Source organism: Tachysurus fulvidraco, chromosome 6 (assembly GCF_022655615.1).
Source record: "Tachysurus fulvidraco isolate hzauxx_2018 chromosome 6, HZAU_PFXX_2.0, whole genome shotgun sequence".
NCBI classification, from domain to species: domain Eukaryota; kingdom Metazoa; phylum Chordata; class Actinopteri; order Siluriformes; family Bagridae; genus Tachysurus; species Tachysurus fulvidraco.
The window spans coordinates 6,100,982-6,123,909 of record NC_062523.1 but is presented as its reverse complement, the minus strand read 5'-3'; the positions used below and the strand labels follow the sequence as shown (position 1 = coordinate 6,123,909).

Here is a 22,928-nt window from a genome sequence, read left to right as displayed (position 1 = left end):
CCTTATTATTATTAAATCAGTTAATGGTATTGTTATGAAATCTCAAATGACAATGTTTCACCATTTTACAGGTCGAGCTATGAAAAAAACATAGATGCTATAAATGAAATATGTGCATATCCTAAACTAAGGCTATAACCCAAAATATGATAAAGGTGAAGGATTTGCTATGCCTCTTTTCAGTCTCCAGGTCTGGTTTAAAAATAAATAAATAAATAAATAAATAAATAAATAAATAATAATAATAATAATAATAATAATAATAATAATAATAATAATAATAATAATAATAATAATAATAAAGGATATGACATCTGACAGATTTATAACAGCTGTGAAGATAAATGAAAAAAAGTGTGAGGAGAGGAACGTTATAACTCAGAGGATCTGAAAGTGGTTCTGGGGATATGAATGAGGTTTAGAGGTACAAAGGCAAAGGGAGAAGAAGCACACATTTTAGAGAAAGTATTTGTATGCTGTACAGCTCAAACCCTGTTCCAGCATGACAATGCTCCTGTGCACAAAACACAGAGCTCCATGGAGACATGGTACGGAGGTTAAGGTTGGAGTGGATGAACTCCAGGGTCCTGTACAGAGCCCTGACTCTGACTCAACCCCACTGAACTGGAACACCGAATGAACCCCACTCTTACCTCACTCTTACAGCATCAGTGTCTCACTAATCTCACTAATGCTCTTATGTCTAAATGAACACAAATCCCCACAACCACATGCCAGCATCTAATAGAAGCAATGAGTATCTATCTATCTATCTATCTATCTATCTATCTATCTATCTATCTATCTATCTATCTATCTATCTATCTATCTATCTATCTATCTATCTATCTATCAGAAGTATGAAATTGCATGAATGCTTTATTCAGATTAAACTGATGCCAATGTTCTAAATAACTACAGGTCTTGAGCTGTTTTATATTTATAGAGCAGGTCTCGCCCTTAAGAGGGTTGCCAGATTTGGAATATACAAATAAATAACAATGAAATAATTAATGAATGAAAAAATGACTCCTTTTTCCAACAATTCACACGAATTAACATTTGCCTATTTTGAGCCCTTTAGCATCGCCATTGATCAGCTGTTCTTTTTGTGTATCGTTCTACGTCCTCATCTCGATGAAATATTGCATGCTTTTTCTTTCTGCAACTGATATACGAATGTCTGATCTGTCACGTCTCAAAGTGAAGCCTCATCTGTGTGTGTGTGTGTGTGTGTGTGTGTGTGTGTGTGTGTGTGTGTGTGTGTGTGTGTGTGTGTGTGTGTGTGTGTGTGTAACCTAATCAGAAGTAGGTGTGTGTGGTTTGTTTGCTGCTTGAAGACTCAGTGTGGAGGCAACGTGTTTGTGTTAATCAGCCAGCTTTTAGAAATGCACTTCTGTTCTGTTTTTAATTTCACCAAAGTGCAGGAGGAAATAAGGAAATACATCTCAGGAAGGCAGAGTATACACCAATATTTTTGTCCACTAAAAGCTTTTCTGCTCTTAATAACTCAAATGTAAAGTAAGCAGACAAAGAAACTGACAAATAATAAAAATAATAGTCACAATCAATTTCAGAATTCAGGGTTGGTTAAGAAATAATAGTGGTCAGGTTATATGTGTATAAAAATCCGATTCAAATGAATTAGATTTAATACTACTTCTCCTACTACTACTACTACTACTAATAATAATAATAATAATAATAATAATAATTATAATAATAAAAACAGGCAGGCAGATTTATGTACTTGAAATATAATATATAATAATAAATTTAATATATTGAAATATCATGAAAACATGAAGGTTATGAGATCATAAGAAGCTTAATCTTATGATGCATGTGTTTAATTTACCCAAGTGTTAAACATCCGATGTTAAACATGATTTCATTATTTTCACCTCATAAACTCCAGACTATCTTCACACTCTGTATGAGTAGTTCAGTGTCTCAAATGTTTTCTGATATAGTTTATGACAACACATAGAAATGCACAAGAACAACTTTCTTCTTCCTCTACTTTTATCTTTTCCAGCGAACTCTATCCTCATCATCCTCTACTATCGCACAAATTGCCTTCATGTCCTCATTTAACACATCCATATGTCTCCTCTTTGTCCTTCCTCTTGACCTCTTACCTGGTAGCTCCATCTCCAAACATCCTTCTACCAATATAACCATCTCCCTCCTCTGTACATGTCCAAACCATCTCAATCTCTGTACTCTGAGTGTACACTGTAGTGCAAATAACAATATCATGTAATATTATGCTTTTTGTACACTATACAGCAGCAGTAGTGTGTGTAACATGTACAGATGATGTGGTGACTGACAGTTCTGATAATGCACTACTTATAGATATGAAGCAGGGATTATAATTATTATGGTGAGTGGTTAATCAGGGTGATTGTCTGGGGAAATAAATTGTTCCTGTAAATCTTTTTACAGTAAACATGTATAATGTGACTGCATTTGGTAAAGTAACGCGAGCTGTTTTGTGTATTCTGCACTTTTTTGCGTTTCTGACTAGTATACTTGAAGCAAAAGCGTTTCGCTTTTTTTTTTTTTGAGGTACCTGACCGGCTTCCGTAGCACCACTTCCGTAGCAGAACAGAAAGAAAGAAAGATGGCGACGGAAAACGAAGCGGTTGTGGATTTGAATTCGCCTGTAAAAGATGAGGTACGGTGCCTGTGTATCGGTTATATCGGTTATATCGGTTACATATCGTGAACGGGATACTAACGGCTCGTAGAGGTGTGAAATAATCTGTTAAAGTCGCTTCAAGGTGTTGTTATGGGCCTTTGGCTAGTTAGCATTGAGCTAACACGCACGCGCACAGTGGGGATAATGGCGTCTAAGAAAGATCACTTTTTTAGTAGAGTTTTAAATGTTTACATCGAATTGCTCACCTTTTATTGTTTTAGGTTAAATTTAGTTTATTGATTTGTCTTGATATAAAGAACCGATATTACAAAGTTATAGCATTGGGATGGTAGGATTAGCATTTAGCCTTAAGCCTTAAAGCAACATGTTTATTATTATTGTTTATTATCTTTAAATAAACTTCTTATTAGTTTGTGAGCGTTTCTATGTATTATTATTATTATTATTATTATTATTATTATTATTATTATTATTACTACTACTATTATTACTATTACTACTATAAACGTTTCCCTGTATCACACGTGCACACTGTTTACTGACCCTGACTGTATTACAGGCTGAAGCTTGTGCAACGTCTCTGGGGAAAGTAGTTAAGGGGATGTTGTAGTGGTTAAGGTGTTGGACTGCTGACCAGAAGGTCATGGGTTCGAATCCCAAGACGTGATTAAGGTGTTGGACCCAGCAGTTTCACAGGCCACATTTTAGCCAAATACAAAGTATTTGTTCAATTTCCATTTGTGTGTTTGTGTGTGTGTGTGTGTGTGTGTGAGAGAGAGAGAGAGAGAGAGAGAGAGATTATGACTGGTGTTGTTTATTGTAAGTGTTTGTTGCTTTTTTGGACTCCTTTATCATTTGTAACGTTGCTCCCATATAAAACAGTTCGGCTCAAGCCCAGACATTTTTAGGGTCATGATTGAGGACGATGTCCCGTCCAGAGACAAGCTGTTTCGTGTTGAGGTTTTGTTCAAACCGACCATCGAAAATACCCTCACTAATGAAATTTTTTTTCATTGGTTGTTGTGTTAAATTTTACCCAGATACAGTAGTGCTATTTTCTGATTGGCTATTGTGTAGCTTCCTTTTTTTTTGATTGGCTGTTAAGTGTCAGGCTCGACTAAGACCTCCAGGGGAGACGCGCTTGATTCCTGCCAGGTTCCATAGAGACAGCGGTGCGGACTGATACATTTTGGGTGCTGCGGCATATTAAATATATGATAAATAGTCAAAAAGTTTTTCTGCGTCAGAAATACAATGTGTGGCGGGAGAGCGTGAGAAAAGACCAAAATGCGTGACTGTCACTCTCAATTCTTGACACTTGACAGCCCTGCTACTGACCAGAAGGTCATGGGTTTGAATCTCAGGTCTACAAAGCTGATACTGTTGGGCCCCTGAGTGAGGCTCTTAACACTCACTCAGTTGTAAGTTGTAAGTCACTCTGGATAAAGGAGTCCTATAAATGATATAAATGTAAATACACTGTTAAGAGTAGCTGGGTGACGTCATGAAGGAAACGGATGATTTTTAACTAGTAAATATCTCCACAAAGAGTTTAATGAATGAAGTACAAGGGTCGGACAAACACCGGTGATGAGTGATTGGTTGCTGCGAATTATTCTAACTGATTGGAAATAAAAGTGATCAAAAATTGGTCAATGGTGTTGAGTGATCGGAATAGATGGTGATGAGTGATTGGTCATTGAGAAGTAATGGTGATGAGTGTGCGGTTGCCAGGAACACATTTGATGTGTAATTGGCATTTGGAAATAATGATGTTGGGTGATTTCTGTTTGGAACTTATGGTGATGAGTTTTGGTCATGAGAGAACGGTGGTGAGCGAGTGGTTGTCATAAACAATGGGGACCAGTAATTGGCATTTGGGAATAACGGTGATGAATGATAGGTTGTAACTGGTGGTGAGTCGAGCAGCACATGTGATGTACGCCAGACAGCGGCATCATATCCAGGGCAATCTATAAAATCTGCTTAAAATAAACTTATCATGCTAAATGGGTTTTAACATTGGCTAAATCTTGCATGTCATGAACACCGCATCTGGTCCTGCCTGATGCGTCTGCCTGTTTAAGAGCACTGTGACCAAACACCAGACTGAGACCAGCACTTGCAAAATACTTCATCAGAACGGACTTTACCTCTCTTTATTTTTTTTTGTTTAACCTCCTTTATGTTCATGTTCTTTGTTTCTCCAGCACTCCAGTCCCAGTGGAACCCGTGATCCTGAGAGGACAACAAGGAGCTCCAGCTCTTCAAGTGACAGTGATGGAGACAAGCACCTGAGGAGCAGGGGTAGAGATGTGCTCAGATTCTTTACTTACTTACTTTAATGACTAAAACTTCTGAAGCCAAATTTGTTTGTTTGGTTTGTTCAAACTCAATGAGAATACAGGATATGACTCTTCTATAATTCTAATTGTAACAAATATTTAGTATGTTATAACTATACAGAATGCGCAAACATTACAGAACGGGAAGCGATGTTTTAAACGTGCTTTTCAACATGTCGTTACAGTAAAAGTGCACTGTGCCGAATGACGACAGAGTAAATGATTCTTTATGGAATCTTCAGGGATCTGAGCGATCAGTTCATCAGCTAGAACGAGTTTGTTTGTATCATCATTGTCATCATTCCTTCAGTCTTGTGAGACTTGTTCTGCAATCTGCTGTGTTGTTCATCAGGGTCGACTTTTGCTCTCACAGCAGACACCTGTGTCATTTCTTAATTGCTACTGATTACGTTTACTCTTCCTCCGACACACGATTCCTCCTGACGCTTTATGACTCCTGGGGTTTCCACTCTGACTCGTACCACCACTGTTGGTGACGCTCGTCAAATAATCTCTCACAGCAGGACCATATTATCAAGTGATGTCAGTCAGACGAGATACCAATCAAATGCGGTAGGCGGCGAATCATTACGGTAGGCATTGAATCGAATGCAGGAGGTAGTGAGTTAAAATGCAATAGATACTGAATCGAATACAGTAGATACTGTATCTAATGCAGCAGCATGTACAGAATTGAATGCAGGAGGTAGTGAGTCAAATGCAGTAGATTCTGAATCGAATGCAGCAGCATGTACAGAATTGAATGCAGGAGGTAGTGAGTCAAATGCAGTAGATTCTGAATCGAATGCAGCAGCATGTACAGAATTGAATGCAGGAGGTAGTGAGTCAAATGCAATAGATACTGAATCGAATGCAGCAGCATGTACAGAATTGAATGCAGGAGGTAGTGAGTCAAATGCAATAGATTCTGAATCTAATGCAGCAGCATGTACAGAATTGAATGCGGTAGCCACCAAATCAAATGTAGTAGGTATCGTCACAGTACATGATTTCAGACTCGAGAATGAATTTGATTAGCAGAAACTCTCACTATCTGATGGTCTCTGATGCTGAATGAAGTTTGCTTGCCATGGGTTCAACTGAACTGAATTATTTCAAAGCCATTTAATCAACTCCATTTTTTTTTTAAACCTTAGAGACTTTTCTCAATAACAAACTGTTTGTCTTATAAATTTAATATCTATTTTTGTAGATGTTGAACAAAGTAGTAGTGTCATTCAACCAGCACTAATGCTTTGTTGGCAGTTTCCTTGGAAAACCTTCTGTCACGTATCGTAGAAATCCCTGCGAGGATGCCGATATGATCTCTTGGCATATCGCCCACATTCTTCTGGTGTCTCCCGTCCTCTAGTTTCTCTGATCCTGATTGTCTTCTGGAACTGTTCCCTCAGTCGAAGCAAGCAAAATGTCATTCATGTTTTTAACGCTATACTTACTCTTAGCTTTATAATTTATACTACAGCTCCTTAAATCTCATTAAACCTGGTCATAATTCACGCTGACTCGGCCCCGAAAGAGCAGCGAAGCCTATAAATCAAGTTTTAAATCTGTTCCAAAGCAGGCTAAGTGTCTCGGGTTTGTGTATGCGAGTGTCCGTGTGCTGGCGATTTTCTTCCCAGCAGAAACGTTTTGCTCTTCATCACTATTTCATGCGGCTCTTTATGCTCCTCGGCTCAGAGTAACTGACCTTTCGCCGCCGTTCCAGGAACCTTCCTACCTTTTCAGCTTCAAGACCATATTAACCAGCCACCTGCAGAGTGTTTGCGCTTCCTCCGAAGCGTGCATCTTTTAAATTAAACCCACCAGCTCTTCAGGAAAGTGGATCTATTTAGTTATTTATTTATTTATTGAACAAAGCTGCTTGTGCTCCTTCGTAACGATCCCCAGCTGTGTAAGTACACGTTTTTATGTTAATCATCTGGAAGACAGCGTGTAATCCTGCCCTCATTTGCAAATTGCCCGAACAGTCGGGTCGGTTGCTTGCAGTGGGAAAGCGAGGGGGGAAAAAAACAGAAAAGAGGACAAACTGGGGGTCTTTTTAATAAGAATGAACATGAGGAAATTTATGACCTGATGAGTTAGAAATATTCATTGCCTGTATTCCAGCATAGGAGGTGGATTCGATGTTCTAGTTCATCCCAAAGGGGTTCAGTGGGGTTGAGTCAGAGTCAGGGCTCTGTACAGGACACTTAAGTTCTTCAGATTTACATCTTCACCACACGTCTTGTTCGAGCACAGGAGCTTTACGCATTGGAGCATTGTCATGCTGGGACAGTGTTTTAGCCTCTTGGTACCGGTCTGAAGGGAAATTGTGTTCTACCCAAATGTATGCTTCTAACTTGTTGGCAGGACATCGTGGGTCTTGCAGTGGCATGCAGCACCACTGGAGTTTGGGTACCTGAGGGAAGGAATATCTGTAGCATAGCATTTTGCACAAAAGAAACTTCTGGAATTAAGGAAGATGGAAGAAAACTGAAAGCAAACATTACAATTACAAGCCCAAAACTAAGTTGTCACCAAACGTATCTTGATTTTCTGCCTCCGTTATAGCTACAGAGACAAAGAGACACACACCTTTCTCATCACCAGAGTTACACCAATCCGACTCGTTTTCATTTGAGTCACTGATCATGGCGATGATGATGATGATGATGATGATAAGGAAACGTCCTCTTGCTAGCATGCTATACGAGTTAGATACCTGATATGCTCCTCCTTAAATTACTTGACAATTTTGGTTATTCTACAGCTGTAGCGTCTGACTGTTTGTTTTGCAGACGAAGCGCGCCGTAGCCCTTCTCCTTTGAGCAGAGATGTCGCCGAAGAGCAAACCGAGCAAGACGCAGTGCCGAGACGCTCATCTGCGTCCAGAAGTTCAGACGACGACGACGACAGCAGCAGTGAGGAGGACAGCGATGATGGTGTGATGCACAGGATGAAGAGCAGCGTGGCACACATCAGGGTCAGCAGAGTATTTAAGTGGCCATAACTTTCACACACACACACACACACTACACATCTTGCTGTCCTGTTCTGTTCCTCTATGATGCATGTTCTTCCTGTTGTAGCGTGACGTTCAGGACGAGAGCAGCAGACCCCGACGAAGGAGCTCCTCTGCAGACAGGTAGAAATGGAGTGTGTTTAAACACATCAGAGTGTCATGTAGTTTTTCAGGAGAGAAAGTAAAAGTTACTCTGTCCTTCTCGCTTTCTCAGGAACGGCAGTGGAAGGTCGTATTCCCGCTCTCGCTCCAGATCTCCGTCCCCACAGAGACGCACAGACAGAGCCCGCAGGTGAGGGTGAACGAGGTGCTCCACACGCCGCTCCGTTCTCCGATCTGCTTTACTTCCTGGTCGTACGTTTGGGGGAATGGGGTATAAATATGAATGACAGCATGCAGATTAATAGGGGCTTGTAGGGTCAAATGGTGGCATTTTCTGGTGAAGTCTGGGTGAGGGTGTCTTTTGGGGCAAAGGGGTGCATCTCTGAGGGCATTCAGGTGGGTCTCTGAGGGCAATGGGGAGGATCTCTGAGGGCAATGAGGTGGGTCTCTGAGGGCAATGAGGTGGGTCTCTGGGGGCAATGGGGGTGTGTATGGGGGAACATAATGTGTGGGGGTATGGGGTGTCTGGGCAGATACAACATGTAGATGGGCCAAGCAGGTCTCTGTACATGGCAGGTGAGGTGGGTGTGTCGAGGCAAATAGGGACTTGAAAATAAGAAAGAGAGAGAGGCTTCCAGACACTGACACACGTTATACAGAAACAAATTTAGAGACTCAGACTCCATAACCAGTGACATTGGAGGAAGCTGTTAAAAACCGTCTCACAGATAATCATGACACTTTTTACAATCAGACGAAGTGATTACGTTGATCATAATTACCACTACTCTTCTCTCGGTAGCGCTGACTTCCTTTTCCCATTCCTCCTCGTCAGGTCTCGAGATCGGGACGGACACTGGCGTTCCGAACGGCGCTCCAGCCGTGAGCGAGATGGGGATCGAGAGAGGTTCAGGCCCAGGAGGGGAAGATCTTCCTCTCCATCACAGAGAGACAAAACCCCAGCTGATGAGCCTCCAGTTAAGAAAAGGAAGGAGGAGCTGGACCCCATCTTGACTCGCACCGGTGGAGCGTACATCCCTCCGGCCAAGCTGCGCATGATGCAGGCCCAAATCACTGACAAGAGCAGGTCAGGAATAAATCTTTATTGTTACTCCTTCGTGAGTAAGAACGTCTTATTGGTCATTAAACTGAAACTCTGTCCAGGGTCCATCCCATTGACGTTAGTTTAATGGTAATGTGGCTGGTTGGCTACAATGACCGTGACACCCTTGGGCTGAAACCATTTTGTCCCAAATGTTTTTTGAATTTTATGACCTATCGCTTTAAGCTTTGGTCTCTTTGCCTCTCTAGAGCCAGAATATGTAATATAATTTCAAACTCTAGTCAAATCTGTCCCTCAAATAATTTAGACGATGTGGTAAAAAAGTGACACACAAAAAAACCCAGGACTTCGGATACAGGCAGGACTCCATCAGATGACTAGAGGCATTTCAGAGCCTGGGGAAACGGATGTGCGACATTTACACTGAGGTGTTATTAGGAGTTCATTGAAGGGGTTGATTGGAATCGGGACACGAAGAGCTTCTCCCGGGACCGGGTGGGTTTTTATAGCAGCAGCGGAGTCCTCGAACTCTAGCCTGAGGACTTGTTGGTGATAATTAGCTAGAGATAGTTTAAATCCCACGAGCGGTGAAGGACAACGACAGCATAGGGCCTAATTTCACACTGTACTGCATGCGGGATGGTTTGAAGTGAAATAACGGTTTACGCTAATTATTATGGAAACGATTGGAGTCATCAGGATTAACGTAACAACCTGGTTATTCTTATTTTTTTTATTTTATTTTTTTTTATAGATAAAGTTGAGTAAAAATGTTTGCGTAAGCCTAAAGAAACTAAACGTTTCTATCGGATTATCGAGAAATCTTGGCAATTATTGTTAATCCAGAAAGTATAGTATAATACTATAGTAACAGGGTGGTGTGGTGCACTTCGAGGGGAAATGATCCAATTTGTAGCACTCATTCTGCTTCATTTTTATTCTGCCTGAGAGTCGAGGAGGTCTGATACACGAGTCAAGTCGAAATGGTGAACATTTTGTTAGCCACTTCTCAGATTCGTGTGATCTCAGAGTTCTTACGACGTAAATCGTGCAGACTCCACGTCATCTACGCTTAAAATGGATTAGTATAGAATATTTTCGTTTTTTTAGAACACAAGCTGCATTTTTTTATGCCTTATTCATTTCAAAAGCTGGAGGAAAGTAATGCTTGGCTTTGATAGCTGCTCTTCTAACAGATGTTCTGCAACACCGTTCATAGACTTTTTTTTTTTTACGCAGCAAATTAATGCCATATGGCCGGGAAAACACTAATTATATGCAAAATCACAATAAATTACACATTTAATGACTACCAGTTTATAAAAATGTTTTTTTATGATGTTATTTTATCACCTCTTTATTTATTCCTTATCGGAAATCGTTTATCTGTAGCCTAAATGTAATGACGTACTCTCTCCAGCCAATCACGGGTGTCCGTGAGCTTGTATTTGGAAGAGGGCAGATGGCATTTTCGTCTGTGGGACTTGTGCTATGTTCATACATACAGCCAGTCCACGGAGATTGATTGATTGATTGATTGATTTATTTATTTATTTATTTATTTATTTATTTATTTATTTCTGCTGAGAGACTAGATGTGGGCGTGTCCAGCTCAGAGACGTGACAGTTAAACTTGATGCAAATATGGACGTGAAATGGTAGTGAAGATGACCACGTGATCCACGGTGTACGGTTTTTCTCCTTCTGATGTGATGTAGATCTACACCACTGAATTTTGTACACAAACACCAATTCTCCCTTCACAATGTTTTATTTTAGTCACAAGAACAGAATATTGTAGACACTGAGAACCTGGAAAATTAGGGATGTAAACTCCTATCTTCTTCTACTATCGTTTTTTTTCCCATTAAGGGTCGCCACAGTGAATCTCCACCTAACTCCATCCTCATCATCCTCTACTCTTGCACCAATTACCCTCATGTCCTCATTTAACACATCCATATATCTCCTCTTTGTCCTTCCTCTTGACCTATTACCTGCAACTCCATCTCCAACATCCTTCTACCAATATAACCAGGGTTTCCCGCAGAAAATTTGTTAGTTAAGGCGGTAAGTTTGGGCGGGGCCCGGGGGCGGGGCTTCTTTGTGAGATAGACCACAGACTCTGTACTACGTTTAACAATTATTTAAAACAGGCACGTGCAACCTAGCTAGCAGGTGAAGAACTCAAAGAACAAAATCATCAGCTAACTTACTTAAATTTACTATTATAAACTATAGTCTAATACAATAACAGGCTTAAATAAACCCAACACATAAGTCCACTTACAGTTCTCACGGACACGCGTTTTATCAACTGGCTAGTTATCCTCCAGACAGTGACGGACCACGTCTTTCTCTCTTTTCGGCCGTGTGGAGCGCGTGCCCGCTCGCGGTGTGAAGCGCGTCCGCGTTATTCTCCAAGATGCACTTGACGGCATGTCCAAACCATCTCAATCTATCCCCTCTGTCCTTGTCCCAAAAAACAGCCAACCTGAGCTGTCCCTCTGATGTGCTCGTTCCTAAACCTGTCCCTCCTCGTCACTCCTAAAGAGAACCTCAACATTCTCATCTCTGCTACCTCCATCTCTGCCTCATGTCTTTTCCTCACTGCTACAGTCTCTAACCCACACAGTATAGCTGGACTCACTACTGTCTTCTACATGTAAATTTACGTACGTATCTCGACCCGGCTTATGATTTATTTATTTATTCCCCCCCCATGCAGTCTAGCGTACCAGAGGATGAGCTGGGAAGCGCTGAAGAAGTCCATCAATGGTCTGATTAACAAAGTAAACGTGTCCAACATCGGGAACATCATCCAGGAGCTGCTGCAGGAGAACATCGTCCGCGGCAGGTAACACGGCTACACCGAGCTTGACTGGAGTGCTAAAGTTCACCGTTTTGTCTGTAGCTGTATTGGTTTTAGAATGTAGCTGTGTAATCCTGGATTAAATTCATTTATGGTTTTATATTTTACATTTTTAAATGCTTGCAACATCCCTGAGACCTGTACAAAGAAAGCTTTGTTTACTGATTTAAAAAAAAAAAAGCTTTTATTTCAGTGTATAAGAAGTGTGTTTGCGTTTCAGAGGTCTGCTGGCGAGGTCTGTGCTCCAGGCTCAGAGCGCTTCTCCCATCTTTACCCACGTCTACGCCGCCGTGGTTGCCATCATCAACACCAAATTCCCTCAGATCGGAGAGCTCATCCTCAAGAGGCTCATCCTCAACTTCCGCAAAGGCTTCAGGAGAAACGACAAAGTAAACATCCCTCGTCATCACAATTCACAATTGGCTTGAGGTTTTTGTTCCTCACACAGTACAGTATTTAATATAATCTTTATAATACTGTAATACAGAACTGTCTTAGATTAGAATCCGGTCAAATCTATGTATAAATCCAGCTGTGAGTGTCTGAAGTCCCGGCATTAAATTTTACAGCTTCGAAAAGAAAAGTTTGTTTATTTTTAAAATTGTCTCTCTTTTGTCTTTTTTCTTTTCTAGCAACAATGTCTCACAGCCTCCAAATTTGTGGCTCATCTCATCAATCAGAACGTGGTACGTACGTTTCACACAGACGTGATTTTTTGTGTGTTTCACTGCCTGGAGGTCAAAAAGCTAGAAGCTAATGTAATGTAATCAGTGGACAGCTTTAGAACATGCAGAGCACAGTGCGGCGTGGAGGTGGGTAGGGACTCTGGAGTGCAGACGGACAGAGAAGGGGAGACGGACGTGAATGACAGAGAGAGGGGCAGCGACTGATACAGAAAAACATGCAAAAATGGAGAGATGCAGACAGACATGGAGCGCGGCAGGAAGGAAGACGGCCATACAGACTGAGACAGAAAAATCCTAAAATGGGATAGATAGGTGACAAACCATACAAAAATAGACAGAGACGGACAGACCTTTGCATACAGACAGTTGGGTAGCCACAGAGACAGACGCATGCACGCAGACAGACAGATCTTTAGTCTTAAGGTGGACATGTTAATGTGGACAGATGACTAAACAGATCTTTTGATTTTTTCTCTCTTTCTTTCTCTGTATGTGTGTGTGCGTGTGTGTGTGTGGGGTTAAGGCTCACGAAGTGCTGTGTCTGGAGATTCTGACTCTGCTCTTGGAGCGGCCCACTGATGACAGCGTGGAGGTGGCCATCAGCTTCCTGAAGGAGTGTGGCCTCAAACTTACAGAGGTTTCCCCGCGCGGCATTAATGGTACAATCCCAAACCAAGAAGAGAGCTAGATTTAAACTCCTCACACCAGATACGTGCACTATTTATTGCTGTATAGAGGGGTTGCGAGTAGGTACTTTGTGTCGACTCGATTCTGAAATCCTTCGAGGGATTTTAATGTCAAAAAGATTAAGATAGGATTTTCTTTAAGTTTAATACACGCACCCTGTCTATTCCCCTCTAATCGGGACTACCATAGACAAACAAGTGGTGCTACTAGTGTGAAAAGTAGGACAATTGAGTTTGACCTTCATTTTAGGTGCTGATTACGCTGACAGAACTAACGTGAATAATTTATTGCATAATTTACAGGCTGCTAGCTCTGATGCAAAAGCCTCATTAATCTCTCTGATATAAGAGCTTTCAGACGTGTTGATTGTGAACTTAATGAGACGTAACACTGCTACTTAGACTTTCATAAAAAGGAATCTGCTAGCTCGTGATGTAACAGTCTTCCTCCACGCTTTAGAGTCACAGAGTCGAGCGGATTTCACAAGGCGTGCGAAGACGAGTTCAGATTAGCATGGCGTAGCATAGCAAGTGGGACGTCTTGCAATGGACCTGATTGGAATTTCTGTAAATAGACTAGTTTCTGACAATTATTATTTATTTTTTTTTATTATTATTTACTTAGCCATCTTCGAGCGCCTGAGGAACGTCCTGCACGAATCAGAGATAGATAAACGTGTGCAGTACATGATTGAGGTGATGTTTGCCATCAGGAAGGATGGCTTTAAGGACCATCCCATAATTCCTGAAGGCCTGGACCTGGTGGAGGAAGAAGACCAGTTCACTCACATGCTTCCTCTAGAGGACGACTACAACACGGAGGACATTCTCAGTAAGAACACTTACACTCAAACCAAAAGAACGAGCAACACTGAGTTCCTGATCAGTCAGATCTGACAGCTTACCACCCATAAAATGCCCCTTTAACCAATCTGACTGCAAACCTGACCAACTAATGCCTCTGTAAACGAGCTGAAATCTATTCCTGCCTTAATAAATGCCCCTATATCCAATGTGACATGGATTACCACTTAAGATTGCCCCTTTAACTTGCCACAAATGTTTATCACCACAAGAAAATGCCTTTGTAATCCGATGTAGAATCGTGTTTAAAAATAGACCCTGCAACTGGTCTGCCATTGATTACCACCCAAATCCATCTCTCTAACCAGTCTGCCATTGATTACCACCCAAATCCATCTCTCTAACCAGTCTGCCATTGATTACCACTCAGATCCACCTCTCTAACCAGTCTGCCATTGATTACCACCCAAATCCACCTCTCTAACCAGTCTGCCATTGATTACCACCCAAATCCATCTCTCTAACCAGTCTGCCATTGATTACCACCCAAATCCATCTCTCTAACCAGTCTGCCATTGATTACCACCCAAATCCACCTTTCTAACCAGTCTGCCATTGATTACCACCCAAATCCACCTCTCTAACCAGTCTGCCATGTTTTACCACCCAAATCCACCTCTCTAACCAGTCTGCCATTGATTACCACCCAAATCCACCTCTCTAACCAGTCTGCCATGTTTTACCACCCAAATCCATCTCTCTAATCAGTCTGCCATTGATTACCACCCAAATCCATCTCTCTAACCAGTCTGCCATTGATTACCACCCAAATCCACCTCTCTAACCAGTCTGCCATGTTTTACCACCCAAATCCACCTCTCTAACCAGTCTGCCATTGATTACCACCCAAATCCACCTTTCTAACCAGTCTGCCATGTTTTACCACCCAAATCCACCTCTCTAACCAGTCTGTCATTGATTACCACCCAAATCCACCTTTCTAACCAGTCTGCCATTGATTACCACCCAAATCCACCTCTCTAACCAGTCTGCCATGTTTTACCACCCAAATCCACCTCTCTAACCAGTCTGTCATTGATTACCACCCAAATCCACCTTTCTAACCAGTCTGCCATTGATTACCACCCAAATCCACCTCTCTAACCAGTCTGCCATGTTTTACTACCCAAATCCACCTTTCTAACCAGTCTGCCATTGATTACCACCCAAATCCACCTCTCTAACCAGTCTGCCATGTTTTACTACCCAAATCCACCTTTCTAACCAGTCTGCCATTGATTACCACCCAAATCCACCTCTCTAACCAGTCTGCCATGTTTTACCACCCAGATCCACATCTCTAACCAGTCTTCCATGGATTACCACCCAAATCCACCCCTCTAACCAGTCTGCCATTGATTACCACTCAAATCCATCTCTCTAACCAGTCTGCCATGGATTATCACTCCTGTAACCAAATGAAAATGCCCTTCTACTCAATGTGTCCTAGATTAACACCCACAAAATGCCCTTATAACTAATGACATACGATCTTGCCCAAAAATGCTCCCGTCACCAATCAGTAGTTTGGAAATAAAGCACGTTTGAGTATGTTATCGGTCACAGGACCATTACTCTCGCGCGCACCCCCACGCACTCTCGCACGCACCCCCACGCAGCCAGACTAAAATGTACATTGAGGAAGATTTATAAATCCACAAGTAAATGCCCTTCATTTCATTGTGTTGCAACGATCCACAGAATGTTTAAATCTATTGATGAATTACACCTAATAAGAACAGAACTCAGCTGGTCAGAACGTACGCCGTGTTCAGTAGCTGATTTCCCTCCCGACTTACCGCTGAGTAAAATCTGCGCTTCACGCGACGCTGTCACATTTTCACGCCTGACCTTTACGCCCCTCTCGCTGCATGTTTCTGTTTGGCTGGTGTCAGCATGTTGTTTTCCTTCGGAGACAATAGAGCGTAATTGGAAAGGCGTACGACACAGGCCTTCAGGGTGCAGAAACAGCCATTATCACATTAAGGTCTTTTTATGAATCACGCCACATACACACACAATTCTTTGTGGGTAATTACCTCTGATTACTCCAAGCTGGCGAGAGACTTCATTCCTTTGAAATGTTCAATTGTAAATGAATTGCATTAAAACACAACACATGGTTTGCTTTGTTTCGTTTCACAGATGTCTTCAAGATGGATCCAGACTTCCTGGAGAATGAGGAGAAGTATAAGACGATTAGAAAGGGTAAGCCGCATGCGGGATTAGTTAAAATGTTCAGTTTTATTAGAACTTGTTTTTCCAGAACAATGTTTGTTTGTTTTAATCGCGTTAACATTTGTGTAGAACATTTACAAAGCAGCGTACAGAGTTCTACTCCGCTGGCGATAGATCTGCATGGAGAGCCCGTGACTCATGGGATTGCTGTGGAGAGATCCACTCGGAGACTATCACAATGTCTTTAAACTGCTGTTGCGTCGGTCAGCTTAGTTCTTGGGTCTTTGTCGGTGAACATTTGAAGACTTCGGCAGGAAGGGATTAGTGTTCGGTCTGTAATGAACTCTGACCTGTTAGTTCCTCGGGAGCTCCGTTTTTTAAATCCACTTGTCTACAAACTGTTGTAGAAAGGACATTGTTTACATTTACATTTCCTGCCCAGTGTCACCCAAATGAGGATGAGGTGTTCACTTCGGAGTCTGGTTCCTCTCAAGGTTTCGCAGAGAGTTTTTCCCCTTACCACCTTCACCCCAGGCTTTCTCATTACGGGTAGATATTAGAAATAAAAAGTCATTTAATTTTGCACTTAATTTCTATCATTTTTATTGTTAAAAGTGCCAAACAAATGAGTAGAATCATACAAAACAATAATTAATATAAGTTAAATATTATCCATATCATATAAAAAAATTTTTTTACTATCATGGTATAAAGGTTTAAATAGAAATAACTTTTCTAAGATTGCTGAATTGTGTGCTGTAGCTGGACATTACAAATATCTATATAATATAGTAGCAGTAGATATCATGCATCTCGTTTAATATGTAAATGCTACCCTGAAGCCCCGCCTACTGTCATTTTATACCGATTGCACTCAATTTAAAGCTTAAGTGTGCGATTACATTTGCTTAAAGGTGGGGTGCACTGATTTTGAAAGCCAATGTTGACATTTGAAATCACCAAAACAAACGCCCCTAAATCCAAATGGGTGTCACCCCTGTTTTGATAGCTCCGCCCACACATACATACGTAACCCAGGCAACTATTACGGCGGAACCTGCTGAGGCAGCTGGCCGAGGGGATATTTTTTGTACCATGAAAGGTTCATCACCTAGAACCGTTCAACAGGTAGAACCCGAGGTAGAGGTAACGGCAGGTATCTGCCATGTCAAGGTTTCAATCGCTTTCTGTTGTCAGTTATGCGCACTAAACACTCTCTCTGATGCATATTGAGAAGACACGCCCCTTTCTGCTCATTGGCTACACGTTTTTGTTAGCCAGCCCAACTCGGTTTTCTGAAGCATTTCTCAAACATCGTGCACCTCACCTTTAATGTTGGTCATGTGGTCAATGCAAAGCCTGAGTTATGTGGCTTTGTTCTAATAGTTATAAACTTTATAGCAAATTTAGCCTTTTAATATTCAGTGGAAGGGCGAATGTCCACTTTTATCAGTTCTGTGGTTGATGCCTGACCTGTCTGGACCTTCTTCAGGTTTCACTTTTGAGTTGTGTTTTTGTCCACGAATAGCAGATTTAGGCCTATTCTCAGGTTGTTTAAGCGTCTCTTGTTCATCGAGTGTTGTGTCCCGTACGTTCCTCGTTATCATTTATTTAGAGAGTTTTTGGAAATGAAATAAATTCGATGAGAGCTTCATGTTTGCCTTTTTTTTTTAATGAAACAGAAATTCTGGATGAGGGGAGTAGCGATTCAGATGGCGACGCAGAAGGCAGCGACGATGAAGACGGCGACAACGAAGACGAAGCTGCAGAAGCCGGAGAAGGTATTTGTTGACCTCGCTTTTGGGACCGAGCTTAAACTGCTAGTGCTCAGCTAAGCACACTCGCAGAAGTCATTCAGTCATTTTAGTAGGGAGACTAACCTGGATTGTTGTTTATTATTTTTGTCCTGATGACATAAATCCATTAGTCATTAATCACACAATGCAGGTAGTACAGTAAAATGTTGTGTGAACAGGATATTCAGGCCACTTGGATTAGTTAAATAATATTCTTCCTCAGTTTGATATAATGATGAACTGCGAAATCTGAGGAAGTATTTGGTAGCGCTGCGTGCAGGAAGTATTTTCCGAAGCTAAGCATCAGTCTGAACGATGAACGTCTACATTAAAGTTTTAAAGCGTCCTGTGGATAATGTTCGTATAGATGACTACAGTATTTATATCCGTGCTGAGTGGTTTAATGCCCTATAAAATGCACTTGAGACTGTCTGAGCTCAGTCTTATTTGCTTCTCTAGGGAAAATCGTCCTTGGTGGTGGTTTAAGTGATGTAAATGTATAAGAACAAGCGCAGCGATCGAGCGCTGTTGACCTCTGCAGAGGAAAATGGGTCACATGACTGCTCACGGCTTTGGTGGTATTGACCTCGTGTCTGTGTTTAATCCTCAAGTTCTTGGTTTGTGTTCTCAGATGAAGACAAAATCACCATTTTCGACAAGACCGAGGTGAACCTGGTATCATTCCGCCGCACCATTTATCTGGCCATTCAGTCAAGGTGAGAACAAACACACACACACGCACTCACACACAGAGTACAAATTGCATACACTGCAGTGCCCAAAGAGGAGGTGTGGGGGTTTGTGCGAGAGTGTGGGGGGAAGGCTGGTGTGCGAGAGTGTGGGTGTGAGCGGGGGTGTTTGCATGAGAGCGGAGGTGCGTGGGGTGTGGGTGGGGGGTGCGAGAGTGAGTGTGAGGGAGTGCAAGTGTGGAGGTTTGTGTGTGGTGGGGGGGAGGTGTGTGAGGGTGCGTGCAAGAGTGCACGGGGTGTGTGTGAGAGTGTGGGGGTTGTGAGTGAGTGAGTCAGTCCAAGAGTTGGGGGGGAGTGTGTGAGAGAGTGTGTGAAACTATGGGAGCGATGTAATGGTCATGGCGAAGGGAGCAAACCCGCTGCTGATGTTCTTGTATAATTTTCTGTAGTGAAATTGAGATGTATCCCACACCAAGGCTGATCTGCAGAGCCGCAGTGGCCTGATTCTAACCTTCCTCTGAAACAGATCTGCTCTTTGAGCTCGTCAAGCCTTTGAAGGCCCCCTGAGGTGTGACCCAGTGATCACATGATCAGCTTCAGTAAGCCCAGTCTCACAGGAAATCTCAATCAACTCCTTGCTTAACCTGGTTTTCTCCCATTGCTCTTTGATGCTTTCTGTCAGTTCACTCCGATCAGCTACAGGAACCCTGTGTCCAGCCTGAGTTTTACTCAACTCCTGCTGTAAACTCTGGGACCTCTGGTTCATCTGTTGGCACTTTCATTGGAACCTTGAACAACGTTTTAAACTCATGGTATCTTAAGTATCTAACTTAGTGAAGCAGCATTAACGTATCCAATGATAGAGATTCAAGCACTTATGTACGTCGCTCTGGATAAGGGGCGTCTGCCAAATGCTGTAAATGTAATAGCTGCCCCTGTGCTTTGCCCCCAATTTCTACAGTTGTTATATGCAACAACAACAAAAAAGAATTCCTGTGTGCTGTAATGTATATGTGACGATAACAAAGGCTTCTGTGTGCCAATTTCTTTTCATTTCACCCTTCCCATCCTACGTCCAAGGTCTTAAAATAAGTCCTGATTTATGCTCTTGCTGTTATTTCCAACCTCTCTCAGCTCTGTCTGTCTGTCTGTCTATCTATCTATCTTAAAACTTCTGACGTCTCAGCACCGAGAAGCATCTGTTCCATGCTGTTAAGTTTAACCCATAAAGAAGTGCTGAGATGTGATACTCTATCGGTCAGAACAGCACAGCTGACCACCAGAGTCAGAATCTTCTCAGGCTCTCAGCAGTTACGATTGGACTGTTGAAGTAGTAGTTGTGGTTTTTGGGCTGCTTTCAGTTCAGTGTCGCTCCAGTGGATCGTCCGTTTCACACATGTGATTTGGCGCTGGTTTTATCCCATATAACCTTTCTGACAAACCCATTCATTTAATCCAGACTTAAGACTGGGATTAGCTGGGTTGGTTTCCTGCCCGGGATTCGAACCCGGGTCCACACAATCGGTCAGTTTAATAACAATAAATCGGTTTGAGCGATACAAAGGATTTAGGGTTTTAATACTCGCACTGTAATTACAGGACGGATTTAAGTCTCTGAATCCGTCTCCTCTGCCGCTGTTTTGTGTCTGAGGAGGAATTTGCCAGCTCATTGATTGCCTAGTGGCTCTTGCAGACTTGCCGTGACCACAGAGAGAAAGAAAAGAGAGAGGGACAGGAGGGCCGTTTGTGTCCTTATGTCCCACAGCACGAAGCAGTTTCACTGCCAAAACCAGCTAAACATCTGTTCTCTCTTCAGCAGCCTCCCACTCGTCGGACCCACACACCAAGGAGCTTATTTTAACCGCATGCTACCAGAAATAGTCTAATAAATATGTATGTATGGAGATTAGGAGAATTCAAATAGCTCCAGGTTATGAAGTCGCTAAAGCTGAATATATTGTACAACAAAAATCAGGATAAAACAATGCCTGAGTCTGGCTACTCTGAGAAGGAATGAAAACATTTCTGTAAGTGAAGAAATCTCATAAATATGTATTTTTTTTATTGAGCTAAGTGATTACTGATGCTACTCAGATTATTATCGTAAGTGTTTGGATAAAAACAGCCTTGAAAAAGACTCAACCCTTGAAACTTTCCCAAAGAGTCTGTTTTGTGTGAATGGATCTTGTTACTAAATACTTTTGAATGTGCGTTTTGGGGATTAAGTTCCAGGGGACAGCAGAAGAGAAACCGATCTTGGGAGTGTTTAATGTCAATGTGTGTATAAAAATCCTTAAATATTACAATTCGACTGTCTGTGGAAACCAGACAGAGATGTGTAACCTCTGATGTGCCGTTTAGCAAGTTTTGCTTTTATTTCTCCAGGTGTGTATATAATACATTCAGGGATGAGTGTTTGTGTGCATATTTGAGAGAGTGAGTGTTCTGGTGGGGGTGGGAGGGATGTGAGTATGGGGTGGGGTGTGTGTGTGTGTGGGAGGGATGTGAGTATGGGGGGGTGTGAGTATCTGTGTGTGTGTGGGAGGGATGTGAGTATGGGGCGGTGTGAGTATCTGTGTGTGTGGGAGGGATGTGAGTATGGGGCGGTGTGAGTATCTGTGTGTGTGTGTGGGAGGGATGTGAGTATGGGGCGGTGTGAGTATCTGTGTGTGTGGGAGGGATGTGAGTATGGGTGGGTGTGTGGGAGGGATGTGAGTATGGGTGGGTGTGTTGGAGGGATGTGAGTATGGGTGGGTGTGTGGGAGGGATGTGAGTATGGGTGGGTGTGTTGGAGGGATGTGAGTATGGGTGTGTGTGTTGGAGGGATGTGACTATGGGGGTGTGTGTGGGAGGGATGTGAGTATGGGGGGTGTGAGTATGTGTGGGTGTGTGGGAGGGATGTGAGTATGGGTGGGTGTGTGGGAGGGGTGTGAGTATGGGTGGGTGTGTGGGAGGGATGTGAGTATGGGTGTGTGTGGGAGGGATGTGAGTATGGGGCGGTGTGAGTATCTGTGTGTGTGGGAGGGATGTGAGTATGGGGGGGTGTGAGTATGTGTGTGTGTGTGGGAGGGATGTGAGTATGGGGCGGTGTGAGTATCTGTGTGTGTGGGAGGGATGTGAGTATGGGTGGGTGTGTGGGAGGGATGTGAGTATGGGTGGGTGTGTTGGAGGGATGTGAGTATGGGTGGGTGTGTGGGAGGGATGTGAGTATGGGTGGGTGTGTTGGAGGGATGTGAGTATGGGTGGGTGTGTTGGAGGGATGTGACTATGGGGGTGTGTGAGGTAGGGATGTGAGTATGGGGGGTGTGAGTATGTGTGGGTGTGTGGGAGGGATGTGAGTATGGGTGGGTGTGTGGGAGGGATGTGAGTATGGGTGGGTGTGTGGGAGGGATGTGAGTATGGGTGGGTGTGAGAGGGATGTGAGTATGGGTGTGTGGGAGGGATGTGAGTATGGGTGGGTGTGTGGGAGGGATGTGAGTATGGGGGTGTGTGAGTATGGGGGAGTGTGTGGGGGAAGGATGTGAGTATGGGGGAGGGATGTGAGTATGGGTGGGTGTGAGAGGGATGTGAGTATGGGTGTGTGGGAGGGATGTGAGTATGGGGGTTGTGAGCATCAGTGTGTGTGTGTAGGAGCGATGTGAGTATGGGGTTGTGAGTATGGGGGTGTGTGGTGGAGGGCTGTGAGTATAGGGGGGTGTGAGTATCAGTGTGTGTGTGTGGGAGGTATGTCAGTATTGGTCGGGTGAGTATCTGTGTGTTGTGTGTGGGAGGGATGTGAGTATGGGGGGGTGTGAGTATGGGGGAGTGTGTGGGAGAAGGATGCGAGTATGGGGGGAGGGATGTGAGTATGGGTGTGTGTGTGGGAGGGATGTGAGTATGGGGGTGTGTGGGGGAGGGATGTGAGTATGGGGATGTGAGTATGGAGGTTGTGAGCATCAGTGTGTGTGTGTGGGAGCG

At 42.9% G+C, this 22,928-nt stretch overlaps 1 protein-coding gene across 1 annotated transcript in view; it reads left to right on the top strand.

Moving 5' to 3' along the window:
- The first annotated feature begins 2,562 nt into the window (after positions 1–2,562).
- The window catches only part of cwc22 (CWC22 spliceosome associated protein homolog), a 35,770-nt gene continuing 15,404 nt past the window's right edge, over positions 2,563–22,928 (top strand). Inside the window, exons 1-14 of the mRNA XM_047814864.1 lie at positions 2,563–2,683; positions 4,879–4,975; positions 7,812–7,996; positions 8,103–8,158; positions 8,250–8,327; positions 8,973–9,224; positions 11,929–12,057; positions 12,293–12,461; positions 12,705–12,758; positions 13,282–13,417; positions 14,070–14,276; positions 16,454–16,516; positions 18,169–18,267; positions 18,914–18,998. Coding sequence (XP_047670820.1) covers positions 2,630–2,683; positions 4,879–4,975; positions 7,812–7,996; positions 8,103–8,158; positions 8,250–8,327; positions 8,973–9,224; positions 11,929–12,057; positions 12,293–12,461; positions 12,705–12,758; positions 13,282–13,417; positions 14,070–14,276; positions 16,454–16,516; positions 18,169–18,267; positions 18,914–18,998 — 1,664 coding nt within the window. The 5' untranslated portion in view covers positions 2,563–2,629. The remainder of the gene's footprint in view (positions 2,684–4,878; positions 4,976–7,811; positions 7,997–8,102; positions 8,159–8,249; positions 8,328–8,972; positions 9,225–11,928; positions 12,058–12,292; positions 12,462–12,704; positions 12,759–13,281; positions 13,418–14,069; positions 14,277–16,453; positions 16,517–18,168; positions 18,268–18,913; positions 18,999–22,928) is intronic.